General features: G+C 36.6%; 1 protein-coding gene across 4 annotated transcripts in view; it reads right to left on the minus strand.

Annotated features, from left to right (window-relative positions):
- The window catches only part of RPS6KA5 (ribosomal protein S6 kinase A5), a 184,952-nt gene that overhangs the window by 107,985 nt on the left and 60,810 nt on the right, over positions 1 to 16,157 (minus strand). For all 4 annotated transcript variants that reach the window (XR_002824163.1, XM_023731699.1, XM_004376663.3 and 1 more), the window contains exon 2: positions 11,789 to 11,860. Coding sequence is in view for 2 of the 4 variants with exons in the window: in XM_023731699.1 (XP_023587467.1) it covers positions 11,789 to 11,860 (72 nt within the window). In the remaining 2 variants the exon portion in view is untranslated. The remainder of the gene's footprint in view (positions 1 to 11,788; positions 11,861 to 16,157) is intronic.

A 16,157-nucleotide genomic window follows, 5' to 3' on the forward strand; every position in this document is an offset into this window, starting at 1 on the left:
ATTCCAGCAGGGCTTGGCTAGGCTCTTCTTCTGTTCAACGTGGCATCAACAGAGTTCCTTGAATGGTATTCAGCTGGTGGATGGGTTGGTCTGGAGGGCCCAAGATGGCTTCACTCTTATGTCCGCCTGGATGGAGATGACTACAAGGCTGGGCTCTGCTGGGACTTCCACCAGAGGGCCTACACCGTGGTCTTTCCAGCATGGTGATCTCAGGTAGCTCAGAGGTCGCAGAGAGTGTGTTTCGAGAGGCCTTAAATAAGCACTAGCACCTTCAGGTAACAGGGGAAAGGATTTCATTTCTCCTCTGCAGGTCGGCTGTGTGGATTCTGGTCTCTTTTTACAGGATTCGTTCTGTCAGATCCTTGTTTTGTTAATATATACTGAATTCAAGTCCTGGCCATGTCACACACACATTAATTCTGTGATTTTATGGCAGAAAGTGATTTGATGTCATTGTCCCAAAGTCTCCAATTTTCACACATATAAAGCAGACATAATGGTATCCAACTCAAGGGTGATTCTGTTGCAGCTGGGTTGATTCTGACTCATAGCGACCCTATAGGACAGAGCAGAACTGCCCCATACTGTTTCCAAGGAGCGCCTGATGGATTTGAACCGCCGACCTTCTGGTTAGCAGCCTAGCTCTTTTTTTTTTTTAAATATATTTTATTTTTTCCCATATAAAAATTTATACATACATTGTTATGTGACTCTAATTGCTTTCCCCATACTGTGACAGCACACTCCTCCTTTCCACCCGATTCCCCATGTCCATTCAGCCAGCTCCTAACCCTTTCTGCCTTCCCATCTCACCTCCAGACAGAAGCTGCCCATCTAGTCTCTTGTATCTATTTGAGCTAAGAGGCACACTCCTCACGAGTATCACTTTATGTCTCACAGTCCAGTCCGATCCCTGTCTGAAGAGTTGGCCTCGGAAACTGTTTTAGTTCTGGGCTGACAGAGAATCCAGGGGCCGTGCTTTCCAGGGTGCCTCCAGTCTCAGTCAAGTTGAGGTTTAATCGTTATGTGCTTCACTTTTTTTTTGAGATGACATAAAATAAAAATTATGTCCTTTCAAGAATGTATCTTTTGTCAAAGATGCTGTTCCCATTACCTTACTTAATACCCCTGATATAGGAGACATGTGATAACTCCCATGCTTGTTAAAAGTCTCTCTAGATCAGCGATTTTTCAAACAGTGGGCTATGACCCAACAGTGGACGATGATGTCAGTTTAGTGGGTCTAACTAGCATCTAAAAAACTGAAATAGAACCAAATACATTAAGTGTTCATGAATGAGAAACTATTTTGTTCTGTAAACCTTCATCTAAAGTGAGAAGAGCAGCACAACTAGAAGAACATAATTGACATCACTGAATTGTACATGTAGAAATTTTTGAAATGGTGTATCTTTGGCTATGTATATTTTCACACACAAAAAAAAAGGTCCTCCAAGGCAGAGAAGGGAGCATGTTGACATGTTGTGGGGTTGTTAACCAATGTCATAAAACAACATGTGTACTGACTGTTTAATGAGAAAAATTTGTTCTGTAAACCTTCACCTAAAGTACAATAAAAAAAATGTGTTTCATGAAGCTCTCTACCTCTTTATATACATGTGCGTGCGTGCGCACATGAACAAATGTAAACAAATCTGAGCACGTGAGGTAGAAAAGGAGGAACAGTAGAGAGCAACAGTTAAAAACATAAACTCTGGTGTCAGGCTGCCTGTGCCTGAATTCTAAAAATGCTACTTACTGTGTGATCTTGGGAGAAGTATTTAACATATCTGTGTCTCAGTTTCCTCATTAACGGTAGTAATAGTTCTACATCATAGAGTTTGAGAATTAAATAAGTTAATACGTATAAGCATCTAAAACCGGTCTGGCCAATAACAAACATGTGTTACTGAAAAAAAAAAAAAATGTGTGCATGTATACGTATAAATATATACACTGGGTTGCAATATTAAAAGTATACTTATTTCAAGCTATGGGTAACAGTTAAAAAAAAAAAAAAAGCTTGAAAGCCACTGCTCTAGATGAATTTATATGCCACTCACCTTTAAAAGAAATAATACAAATCACACAGGCCAAAGAATTTCACATTTTGCCTTACCTCTTGGTAACCTCAGAGTTAAATTTATGACAATTACAACGACTATCTCATCTCAGAAGTCTACCACATTTATTTCACTTTCCTTTTATCTGGCTTTTGTTCTGCTTTCATTTCTTACTCTTCTATTTTAAGTATCTTTTTTGGGGGGAAGGGGTATCTATCTTTGCAAACTCCCTTAAATTTCTTTTTAAAAATAGGAAAGTTTTAAAGCACATTTAAAATAAATAGAATGCATTTGATTTTACATATTTATCAAACAGAAGCATTGATTTCTAAATTTCTTACCACGACAGGTATCTCAATTGCACACTACATTTCAAATATTAAAAAATTACATAACTATAAAGCTAAAGATTTCAATATAATCTTAAAATAAAAACGGAGAATTTGAGTCATTTAATATACCTATTTTTTAAGTTAGCCATTGTTGCTAGGAGGTGTAAAATCACAAAAACAAAATTTCTAAGATTAAAAAAGTTAGACTGATTAAAAATAGATTATCCTTCTAACATACATGGAAAAGCTATGAACTCAAAACACACTTGATTAAATAAACAGATGCTAAAAGTAAAGAGACAGTAAAAGCTTACAAAATCACAAGCAATAATTTTTTTGAGAAGCCTGGGGTGGACCATTTATTCTGTGCATAAACATCTGTATTCTCTAAACTTAATTCATTTTCTAGATTTTAAATTAACTAGGGCCTTTTGACTCATTTGGTTGGCAACTTTAATGTTCAATAACAACTGCCCAGCAGAAAAGAATCAGGGACACAAATCAGTACATTTTCTTGTGGATGGTGGCAGCTCCTGAAAAAAGACTTAATATATAAGAAGGCTGAAAATAAAAATAGTTAAGGGACTAACTAGCTTTGGATTCCATTTATGCATATTGCATTAGCTTGAAAAATTAAAGATAAATTGTGTAGTAATGCTTCTGGAACAGCACTTTCTAAGTTTCAGAGAAAGCTCTGAGCGACTACATACATTAAACCAGCTCCTAATCGCATGTATGTATGTGGCTGTGGCAACTCCTATCTCCGTATGGATGAGCCATGTAATTCACGGGCCATTTCTTACCCATGGTTCCAAGTGACTTAAAAACCAAAGAGTTCTGGTTCATTTGAAAAGAAGAAAAAGCTGCAAAGGAAATTATGCCCTGTTGTAAGGTATGGAATGGGAGACGATTAACCATGGATTTGATTACCAACAGATCTTACTAAAAGAAAAATGCAGAAAACCTGAAAGCAAGGGAGACTAATAAGCATATTCACACATAATTTTCTGTGTATACTTTCAACAAACAAGCTGTTCGCTTAACTAAGTACTTCGGTTTTAACTACAGGTGTTAATGAGCATGGTAGTGGCCGCTGATGGCACCCCACCAAGATCCCCTTTCTGGGCTGGTGTACCCATCCCCCAGTGCTAGGAGTATTCCTTGTGAATGGCTGACAGCTGTCCCCTTCTCTAGAGAAGTGTCCAATGTACAACAGGAGCCGCCCCACCTGAGAGGTTCCATCCCACCATTCCCTATCCTATCCCACCCAAGCAGCCTGCAGCCATTAACTAACATGGAGACAAAAGGCCTGTTCCCTCACTCCTGCTGCAAGACTTCCCATGACCTAAATCTAGACTCCATCTTAGACCCCATGCTTTCTCAGGCCCTTCCCCTGCCTGATCCTGTTTCCCTCACTTTTTCTCCTAACAGCACTCCCGCAATAAATCATGTGCACCCAATCCCTGTCCTGGGATTTGGCTCAAGGGCACCACACCTAAGACAGTATCAATAATAAATAAAATTGTGTTTACACCAGGGAGACAATGTCAATCAAGCCTTTGTGGGGAATCATCTTTTGATTATGCCATGAAACATCACAAACATTTAACCTCTAAGATTTACATAAATGCTGTAGGCTTACAGGGAAGCATAAGGTGCAGTGGGTCCACACACATGCAAAATTATAAAATTATAAACTTTTCTGAGTGACAATTTTGACATTTTAAATGAATACATGCTTTTCGAGGTACAAATGTCTAAAAGAATAAAATGACAAATGATGACTAAGTCATCAAACTTTTAACAACAGTCTTTTGCATGACTCAACCAAACTTTCTTCCCTCTATTATGTCACCAAAAAGCAGCTGTGTCTTTAAATTGCCTAGCGCAATTTCCAGCACCCTCTAGTGGCAAATTACCCTGAATAAATGGAAGCATGTCTTATTTAATAAATGAAATGTGTTTCTGAAAAGTTTGCTGTAAAAAAAAGAAAAAAAAAAGACTGTCCTGTCAGGGATACTTTTCACAGAGATGATTTTTAAGGAGCCAAGAAATATCACTGCCTGTATTTCTCGAATGGCACTTAAGGCTGGAGTAAGCAGCCCAATGACAGTCTCTCAGCTTGATAAACAAGTACTTTCCACAGAACAACTTGCAAAGTCTGCGGCTGATAAGATAACAAAACAATCCACATGACAAGGAAAAAGTGACCTTCCTGAGAGGGCACCAGGGTAGGCACCAATGGTTACTGCTCATTAGACATTACTGAAAGGCAAGGGACTCTGAATTCCTATACCCTGCCAGCACTCACTTCTAAATTTCATAAGCCCAGAAATAATTCTACATTAAATGAAGACCAGGTCTGTATGACTCAATTTGCAAGTTTATATGTATCATATAGTATCTTTTTTTTTCTTTTTTTAAATATTCACTACTCTATTCCCAGCACCCAGTACAGTGGCTGGCTCTCAATAAATACAAGCCATGAATAAATCCTAAGAGCAATGAGAATGAACTGAAAGGCTTTTAAACAGAGAAGTGACATGATCAAATTTGAACTTAAGAAAGATCATGAAACAAGCATGAAACCAGGAAGACATTTTGGTGGTTGTATTTCTCCATTGCTGGACATTTTTTAGGCTTTACAATAAATATTTGGAAGAGCAAATCAACTCAGCTGTTCCCTCTACAATTACATGGCCAGATTTTTCTTTTTTGTCATGATGAGACAAGACATTAGATCTCCAAAGTACATGATCATATATTATGAATAAAGGAAATTCAAAGAGACTACTAAAGTCTTTTAGCTTGATACATTCATGCTCTACTTCACTAAGTATCAGAATTATTAAAAATGTGCACAACAGGTACATTTAAAGACTTTTTCTTCCCCTATACTCAAACAGATATACCAAAGATAGTAAAAAAGGTCAAAAGAAAGGCAGCAAGATAAAAGATGAGAGAAATTCAAACAGAATTATCACTCCCATAAATAATCTAAAATTTCATCATGAAACAAAGTAATTCTTAAAACATAAATCAAAGATATTTCCTAGAGTTGAGAGTAGTATTAATCTGAAGAACAATGCTAGAGACTACAGCATAAATATTATACTTGTTAGACTATTAATACACCTCACACTGTGCTGGACTCTGGAAAGAAGACAGAGCAGTAGGGTTGGAAAAATATTAAGGATGATCTTAAGAATTTACACTCTATAAGCACCAGATATGAATGAACAGTTCAGGGACGAACTGAGTGCTATGTTCTCTATGAAGAACTCTCAGTGCAACAGTACAGAGAACAAAGCAATCTGGGCAGGTTTTAGACAGCTGGAAAGAGGAGGAGCACTACAGATGGAGAAACGAGATAAGGCAGGGCATCAAAGTATAGCAAAGTAGTAGGGGAGTAAAAGAAAATCAATTGGACTAGCAAGTAGGTGGAATATTGGGGTAACTGGAGAAAAAAGACAGGAGAAACAGAGTTAAGCTTGAAAGCAAGGCAGGAATTTAGATTTTACTAATTAACTGAAAAAAGGGAACTTTTTATAGGTTCTAAAATGGGAGAACTGCACAATAATGTTCTATTTTAATAAGACTGCATATTATTTGTATAAAATGAATAAAACAGAAGAGAGGCCTACACAAAAGCAGACCAGTTAAGAAAATCCTACAGCAATCCATATATAAGGTAATATGAACGATGGCAGTAGGAACAGAAGAGAAAAGGTAAATCTAGAAGTCATTTTTGGGGAAAAATTATATAGGACTTCGTGACAAATCAGAAATAAATAGCCCAAATATAAAAGAATCAAAATATTATTTCAGGGACTTGTGGTAAAATGGCGATGTGAGTAGGTCTTAAGATCCTGACCATTCCACACAAGCACTAAGAAAAGTAACTGGAAATTTGTAATCTCAACTCTGTAACAACTCTGAAAAGTAAACACAGAATTATCATATGACCTAGCAATCCCACTCCCAGGTATAGATCCAGAAGACTTGAAAGCATGGATTCAAACTGATACTTGTACACCAATATTCATTGCAACACTGTTTACAATAGCCAAAAGGTGGGAAACAACCTGAGTGTCCATCAACAGATAAATGGATAAACAAAATATAGTACATACAGACAATGAACTATTATTCATCCATAAAGAGAAAAGAAGTTCTGATACATGCTACAACATGGATGAACCTTGAAAACATTATGGTAAGTGAAATAAGTCAGACACAAAGGGACAAATATTTTAATATCCCACTTATATTAAATATTCAGAATAGACATTCATAGAGACCAAAGTTTATTAGTGGTTATCAGAGGCAGGTAGAAGGGGGAAATGGGAGACTTATTGCTTAAGAGGTACTGAGTTTCTGTTAAGGTTGATGGAAAAAAAATGGAAACGGATAGTGGTAATGGTAATGCTACATGGTGACCATAAATTAATGTAATTGAATTATACACATAAAACGGTTGAAGTAGCAGATGTTTTGTTATAGGTATTCTACCACAATAAAATAAAATTTAAAAATAAATTATTTCAAAGTTTCTAGCACACATGGGTCGTCATGAGTCAAAGTCGACTCAATGGCAACTGGTTGGTCAGTTTAGTAAACCGATCAACAGATCAGTAATAGACCAAAGGAAACAGGATCACTGGAAATGGAAACAAACCAATACTCTGTAGGAAAAGCGAGATTTTCCACAAAAATGTCACGTGTACTTAAGTATGAGATCAAAAAATACATCTTCCATATTAAAGTATTCCACAAAGTCTTCAAGACATTTGATGGATAGCGTTTTTTTTAGTACATCATAAATAAAAATTTATTGTTCAGAAGAACTTACAGTTTCACTTCCACAGAAAACCTTACATGATGTATAAAGATATCCGATAAGGTCTTTCTATTATTCTAAGTAGTGCTGAAAGAAATTATCTTTAAAAGTAATGAAACTGAAAGTTTAGTGGTAAAATTTCTGAATAAAAATTGAGATTTTATTATATTCATATTAAAAGTTTCCACCTACTCCATTTAGTCATCAAAACTGTGATTTTAAATACAGAAATACCTACAGTTTGACATTTCTTTATTATTCTGTCTTCTCATAAGAGCAGTATACTGTCATATGACAAAAAGGAAAAGCAGTATCTATATGGCTAACAACAGACCAATTACAGGACAGTGAACAAGCATGAAATGGAGAAGGAAGAGTAAAACATACTGGTAAATTGTTTCCTCGCCTTTGTAGAATTGTCTTTAAGACCTGTGATCAAACCACTTGAAGACTAGATAGATAATGAGACAAAGTATTACATGTGTTGAAAGAAAATACACACAAGGTTTGATTTTATAAATCTGATCTAAAAATTTTGCATGTGTGAAACTGGCCTATAACTTTTTTCTCACACTTTATTTTTGATATCAAGATTATATAAGCATCATACAATGAATTGGGGAAAATAATTCCTCTTTTCTATTCTCTGAAAGTGTTTGTGGAAGATTAGAATTATCTATGCCTTGAAAATTTGGCAGAACTCATTCTTTAATAGTTACAGGACAGTCTTACTTACCTAGTGTTGCTATAACAGAAATACCACAAGTGGATGGCTTTCATGACAGAAATTTATTTTCTCACAGTTTGTTGTTGCTGTTGTTAGGTGCCGTTGAGTCGGTTCCGACTCATAGCAACCCTATGCACAACAGAACGAAACACTGACCTGCACCATCCTCACAATCGCTGCTATTCTTGAGCCCACTGTTGCAGCCACTGTGTCAATCCATCTCGTTGGGGGCCTTCCTCTTTTTTGCTGACCCTCTATTTTACCAGCATGATGTCCTTCTCCAGGGACTGATCCCTCCTGATAACATGTCCAAAATATGTGAGACGTAGTCTTGTCATCCCTGCTTCTAAGGAGCATTCTGGTTGTACCTCCTCTAAGACAGATTTGTTCCTTCTTTTGGCAGTCCATGGTATATTCAATATTCTTCACCAACACCACAATTCAAAGGCATCAATTCTTCTTCCGTCTTCCTTATTCACTGTCCAGCTTTCACATCTATATGAGGTGACTGAAAACATCATGGCTTGGGTCAGGCACACTTTAGTTCTCAAGGGGACATCTTTGCTTTTCAACACTTTAAAGAGGTCTTTTGCAGCCAATTTGCCCAATGCAATGTGTCTTTTGATTTCTCGACTGCTGCTTCCATGGGTGTCAACTGTGGATCCAAGTAAAATGAAATCCTTGACAACCTCAATCTTTTCTCCGTTTATCATGATGTTGTTTATTGGTCCAGTTGTGAGGATTTCTGTTTTAAGTTGAGGTGTAATCCATACTGAAGGCTGTTGTCTTTGCTCTTCCTCAGTAAGTGCTTCAAGTTCTCTTCACTTTCAGCAAGCAAGGTTGTGTCATCTGCATAATGCAGGTTGTTAATGACCCTTCTCCCATTCTTTTTCATATAGTCCAGCTTCTCGGACTATTTGTTCAGCATACAGTTTAGGAGGCTAGAAATCTGAATTCAGGGTGCTGGCTCTCGGGGAAGGCTTTCTCTCTCTGTCAGCTCTGGAGGAAGGTCCTTGTCTCTTCAGCTTGTTTCTTGGTTCCTTGGAGACCTCCATGTGGCTTGGCATCTATCTTCCCTCATCTCTGCTTGCTTGCTTGCTTAGGTAACTTCTTTTATATCTCAAGAGACTGACTCAAGACACACCTTACACTAATCCTTCCTCATTAACATAACAAAGACAACCCATTCCCAAGTGGATTATAACCACAGGCATAGAGGTTAGGATTCACACTTATTTTTGGGGGACACAATTTGATCCATAACAAGGACTATTCCAGTTTCCTATTTATTTTTCAATCAGTTCAATAATTTACAAATTTCAAGATTCACGTGCATGTTAAAGTCTGAACACTACCTCAGAACACTAACTCCTATCACCTCTCAAACTATGTTCTATTTTTGCTCAATATTGCAGTCTTCTTTTATAACCTCAGAAACCAGACATTATGATTATGATTTTATGTTAAATAATGTTTAGATGTTCTTTGTTCACCAATACGTTTGGTATCCCAAAAACTCTCCTGGGATCATTTTCTTCTCCCTAAAACACATCCTTTAGAAATTCTTTTAGTGAGGATTTGTTGGTGGCAAACACATTTTGTATATCTGAAAATGTCTATTTTGCCCTTACTCGTGGAAAATAGTTTTCCTGGGTATACAATTTCAGGTTGGTGGTTATTTTCTCTGGGCATTAGTCTCACTGTTGTTCCTGTATAAATAAGTACTTTTTCTGTCTTCTTTTAGGGTATTTCTCTGTCTCTGGTGTTCATCAGTTTCTCTCTGATATATTTAATAGAAGAATTTACTTTATCTGCTTGGCATCTGTTCTATTTCCTAAATCCATAGATTCATACCTTTAATCAATTCTAGTAAATCCTCAGCTGCTATCTCTTTGAATAGTGCCTCTCCCCTATTCTATTAGTTCCTCTGGAATTCCGATTAGACTTAACTCTGATTAAACATGTTATATCTTCTCTACCTAGTCTCTATTTTTAAATCTTCTTTTATATATGCCATCTCTTTTTCCTCCAGTCTATAGTCTGCATATTTTCCTCAAATCTATATTCCAATTAACTAATTCTCTCTTTAGCTACATCTTATCTGCTATTAAATCATCCACTGAATTTATAATTTGAATTTTTTTTTTAAATTTCTAGAATTTCTATTGGTTCTTTTCAAACTGACTTGGTCATTTTTGAGCATGTCTTGTTCCTTATTCCTTGTGATGCCTGCACACTCTGAATATACTAAAAATCACTTAACTGCGTACTTTAAACGGGTTAATTGTACAGAATAAGAAAATCTCATGGGCATATTCACTGGTAGCTGTAAAGTTTGGCTCTTGCATGGGATGCTAAAATATTGAGAGAAGTTATGAAGGCTTGAATGGCAAAGCCCTAGGAACGAAAGCTTATTACTGAATGACCTAAAGACAACTTACATATGCGAATTTACACATATACATATGAAGCTGGGGTAGTGTCTGGGATTGATTGTAGAAGCCCAGGAGAAAGGATTTTTCTCCTGCTAGAAGGTTTGGCAAGGTGAAAGGTATGGGCAGATAATCCTAATATGGACAATTGCAATCCATCCTGCCAGGAGCTGGAAATCTAGGAAGGTACACAGGCCTTGAAGAGAGTGTGAAGTTAAACCAGTCAGAAAGAAAAAATGCTCTGTCCTCTAAGGTTCTCCCTCCACTGCCAAGGAGAGAACCTACAGAACTGCTGTTGGTGGAAAAAGGCAAAAGTTTTCTTGAGAGGTTTTCACTTCTCTAACTAAAAGGAAGGAAAATGATAGAAGCCAGTTCTCACAGCAGTGGTGGTTACAAAGCAACACATTCCAAGGGGAGAGTTGAAGATGCAAGGTGCATTCCTCATAGGACCAGCTATGTAATTTGTGGGACCTAGTACAAAATGAAATATAGGGCACCTCGTTCATGAATTTCAAAAACAGTGACAGCAGAGCATTAAACAAAACACACTTTTCTAAGCACTGGCTATGTGTGATGGAACAGGACATAAACCCATGAAGTTTGCCCTGACTCCTCAGCAGCAAGAGCAGTGGTAGGAAAAATTCAGAAGTCATAGAAAAGTATAAAGCTGAAAATCAAGATCATCTAAAACCTCACCATCCAGAGACAACCACTGTTCTCATTTTGGTGTCTATCCCAGAGATTTTTCTATATACATACACATACGGAAACATATATTCATACAATATTTTTATACTACGGAATGGTATACTGTACCTTCTCTTTTGTAGACTTTTTAAAAAAAACTTATTCATTTTGAAGAGTTTTCATGCTAGTAAACATAAATCAATTCTACTGTATGGAGGTTCCGTGTTCCACTTAACTAAACCCTTACTATTGGGTGTCTGAATGGTCTTGAATTTTTTATTACTCCAAACGATGTGCATTAGCTATCAATAAAGTTGAACAAGGATTGAATGAGTCAATCAATATAAAGCACTTCAGAGTACTTGGCAAATAGCAAGCTCTCCACAAATGTTAGTGATTTGTTGTTGTGTTTTTTTGCTTTTTAAAATAATAATGTCAATTTGCCCTGTGTAAAGGTTGAACTAATTTACATTCACAAAGCAGGGTAAGAGTGCTTAGTTTCCCTAAATCCTTGCTAAATTCCTTCAATTTTTGCCTTTTGTATTTCTTCCTCTGTGAATGGCCTGTTCATGTTCTTTGACAGCTCCCCTGCTGGATTTGTCATGCTTTTTAAATTTTAATTGATTTCTGTATTGAGGATATCAATCCTTTGTTATATGAATAATGAGTACATTTTTTCCCTTAAAACCAATTAACCCAAAACTCACCTCCAGTTCCTAGGACCTTCAGAAGCTCAAAATTTTCAATCCCCACCTTCTCTGCATGTCCTGTTAAATTAGCTAAAAAACAAAGAGAAAAAGGAAGTAATTAAAGTGATCAGCCATAGGAAGGGGAACACAGGGTCTTCTGAAGTACCAGCCATGCTCTATTTCTTGACCTGGTGTATCTTAAAATTACTTATTAAATTGTACAGCTATATTTTATGCAACTTTCTGTATGTTATCCGTTACAATAAAACTTTTTAAAAAGTATTTAGTAACTATATTTCATATGTAACAAAAATAAAAAATGTTAATAGACTGTACTGATCAATATAAACTGTAAATAAACAAAAATTCTAATCTATAGATATGTAGTGGAAAGAAAACTGGACAGATTTATTCATTTTCTTCAACAAATATATACTGAGTGTCTATTAAATGCCACCCGCAGGTTCTAGGCTGCATTCTAGTCTCACTTCTGCCACTATGTACTTTAGCACCTCTTGGTTTGAATTATTTCACCACCCTGTATCTCAGTTCCCTCATCTCTGAAATAAGGCGTTGGTCTCAATGATCTCTAAGATATCTTCCAACTCTAAAATTCTAGGGCTATATTTACAAATACAAACTCTTCAAAAACATATATTCTTCTAAATAAATAAAATTAGGATACCCCCTGAATGATCATTTTCCGAAGTATTTTCCACTGAATCCTAGCCCAATCCTATTGATAGTGCCCTGGTCAAATAAATTTGGAAATGGTTGGCTTAAACAAAGTTAAACAGACGTCTTTATTGACGAACTTCATAGATCCTGTACTATGAAAACATGCCTGGTGAATCTCCAAGACTGAAATCCAGTATTTGTCAAATTTATATGACTACAAAATTATGTTTAATGGTAACACCTATTAACACTATGTGAACTAGCATTCTCTGAAAGTGGTTAAAAAAAGGCTTTGTCCAAATCTTAGTTCTACCACTTACAAGCTGTAGGACCATGAACAAATCATTTAACTTCTCTGTGTCTCAGTTCTCTCTAGTGTAAAATGGGGATGATAAAAAAACCCACCCTCAAAGTGTACAGATGTCAGCAACTTACTCTGAAATGCTTTAAAAAATAAAATAGATTGATAGATGAATAGAGGTATAGATAGATATATGTGATAGAATAAATATAACAAAATGTTAATGGCAGAACATAGATAGTGAGTTTAAGTGTATTCAATACACAATTCTTTCCGATTTTCTGTATATTTGAAAATTCCCATAATAAAATGATAGAAAATAAAATACCTAACTCATGGGACTGTGACAAGAATCTGAGTTAAATTTATACAGTGATTACAAGTATTTGTAAATGAATTCATACTTTGGGACTACAATTTAAAGAAACTTAGACCTGACAAAAAACTTGTAAAATTAAGTTTCAGAAGATAAGTAACTCTGGTGTCTTTCCCAAGTTTAAATGCATGATTTTATAGTGGGAACAAATCAATGCATGTCGCCTATTCCTGCAGTTCACACTGACATCAACACAGATCTAAAATAAATGTTAAAAACACAGGTATTATCTTCAAGTAAACACATATCTTCCTCTAGCCTGTCAAGCAAATTACATTAAAAGTCAAGCTCACAGGAGGCAACTACTTTTGAAATAATAATTTGGCTCTATTCTAACTGAATGCTAAATTCTGTTATTTTCTTATGAAAAAAGTTTAACACATTATTAAGGAGTCATATGTTGAAAATGTTAAAAATTATTACTTTGTTCTCATTATTAGGAGCCATGCATTATTTACTATACGTAAAGGTCCAACTTACCAAAAACACTGTCCATATATTATATTTCTCTCATATCTATACCTGCTGCAAGACTAGGAAGATATGAAAATATCTTTTGATACACTGCCACTTCAGCCCTTCTTCACTAACCATAAAATCACCTTTCTTCACTAACCATAAAATCACTTTCAAAGGAAATTAAAAGAGGTCACAAAGAAATTATGCTTTGTTGTATAAAGTATACCATCCAGGAAACCCTGTAATTCACAAAGATCCTTTAGGCGATCTGTAAAGGGCCATTTTTACTCATAATCAACTACCTCTACTATTTTGTTTCTGACATAAATTAATACTTAGCCTGCAAGAGGCACTCAAAACTTCTCTAACCTCCTATTCCCAGGTCAAAAAATCATATGGAAATCTTCGCACATACATACCCCCGTCCCCCACCAGTACAGTAGGCCACTGTTGTTAGGTGCTGGCGAGTCGATTTCAATTCATAGCGACCCCACATGACAGAGTAGAACTGCCTATTAGGCAAAGTAAGTGATCACATGTACAGAAGCAAATCAATAGGAAGATCTATCATATTTTGTCATGGAGGAGTATTTGTTTATTACAAATATTTTAATAATTGTGTCAATAATGAAACACATAAAAGCAAATGGTAAATATCATACTACATAGAATCATCCAAGCAATGGGAAACACATATCCAAGTATGTGAGTCCAGGTGTCTAAACGGTTCTCATTTCGATGTTATTATTTTGTCATTGCTATTAAAAGCCTTTGAGCATGAAAGTACAAAAATAAACATTTCTCTTAATTAAATTACTAACCTAAGAACAAGAGCTTAAACTCCCCACAACAATTTTAACATTTACTAGGATAAGACTTAAAATATTCACATATTTCATTTCCTCTAGAGGTAAAATAAATTTCAGGCAATGGCAGAAATCTTCTGTATTTGTGAGTCATTTACCAAACCAAACCAAAACCAAACCTGTTGCTATCAAGGTGATTCTGACTCCTGGCAACCCCATGTGTGCACAGTACAATTGTACTCCATAGGGTTTTCAAGGCTGTGATCTGTAGGAAGCAGATCTCCATGCCTTTCTTCTGAGGTTCCTCTGTATGGGTTCAACCTACCAACCCTTCAATTAGTAGTCAAACACTTAACAGTTTGCACCACCCAAGGACTCCTGAATGACATTCCTTAGTGAACTATAAAATGATATATTAATCATATGCCTTGGAGCTACTTGCATGCCTGAGACCAGATTGTATCAGAAAGAGGCCTACAGTATTGGGAAATAATTAGAATTGTTGTCTTTCTTCATACCCAAATAGATGGTACTTTATTGCGGTTGTAGGAGAAAAAGAACTTTTGCTCCTTTTTCTGTGTCAGGTAAAAGTTTCCGTGAAACTCTCTTTCTAATTCTCCCCAAAGGTAAGAGAGATTACTAATCTAATTATTCAAGAGTCCAAAACTCTGATTTGCAGAGTTGGGATAGGTTTCATTTTCAGTTAATAGTAGGTGCAGTCACTGTGTTAAGCTATCAAACTTCACACAAGGTCTCTTTGTTTTTGTGTCTTAGACTTCTGGCATGGTCAGACCCCCTGGGTCAGAATGGCCATTCTCTTGCACTTCTCCACCGTTCACCATATTATATAGCGGTTAGCTAAGCAGATTCAGGGCTTCTCTTATTTGGTCTCTCACTAGTTGTTTGTTTGCTCCCCTCACCCTTCTTGGTCACACACCTGAACATGCCAGTCTCAAGATTCTGATGAGATGGGGTCGGGGGAAGTAGGAAGCTTCACTTAGGCCTTACACATAAACTATGTTCACCAACCCAACTTACAGAAGAGTTGTACACTGACGTGTGGGGGAATTTGCATAACTCTAATTAAAGTGGTACTCTGATTGCTACTAGCTACCATTCATTGCTGATGGTTCCCTCATGACTTGTGAGGGAAAAGGACAGTAAACTGGCAGGGTAGGATTTGGGCATTTCTGGGTTTCTGGCTGTAATAAATAGCATCAAAACCTCACCCTCAGCCCCTGTAAGTCGTAACTCCTTATTACAGAAACAATGCTTTATGAAAACTCTTTATAAATAAAGAAGAATATCAATAAAACTTAAAAGACTTAGACTAGAGCTATTCAGCTGGTGCATGGTAGTATGATCATATCAATTGTTTACATCTAGCATCTATTTCGTTGCCCACATCATGTTCTTGTTCTTGTTAGGTGCCATCAAGTTGGCTCTGACTCACAGTGACCCTATGTACAACAGAACAAAACACTGCCTGGTCCTGCACCCTCCTCATGCTCGCTGTTATGCTTGAGCCCACTGTTGTAGTCACTATGTCAATCCATCTTGTTGAGGGTCTCCCTCTCCTTCGCTGACCCTCCACTTTAACAAGCATGATGTCCCCTCCAGGGAATGGTCCCTCCTGATAACATGTCCAAAGTATGTGAGACGAAGTCGTGCCATCCTTGCTTCTGAGAGGCATTCAGGCTATACTTCTTCCAGGACAGATTTGTTCGTTCTTCTGACAGTCCATGGTATACTGAACATTCTTCACCA

This window comes from Trichechus manatus, unplaced genomic scaffold (assembly GCF_000243295.1).
Source record: "Trichechus manatus latirostris isolate Lorelei unplaced genomic scaffold, TriManLat1.0 scaffold00045, whole genome shotgun sequence".
NCBI lineage: Eukaryota > Metazoa > Chordata > Mammalia > Sirenia > Trichechidae > Trichechus > Trichechus manatus.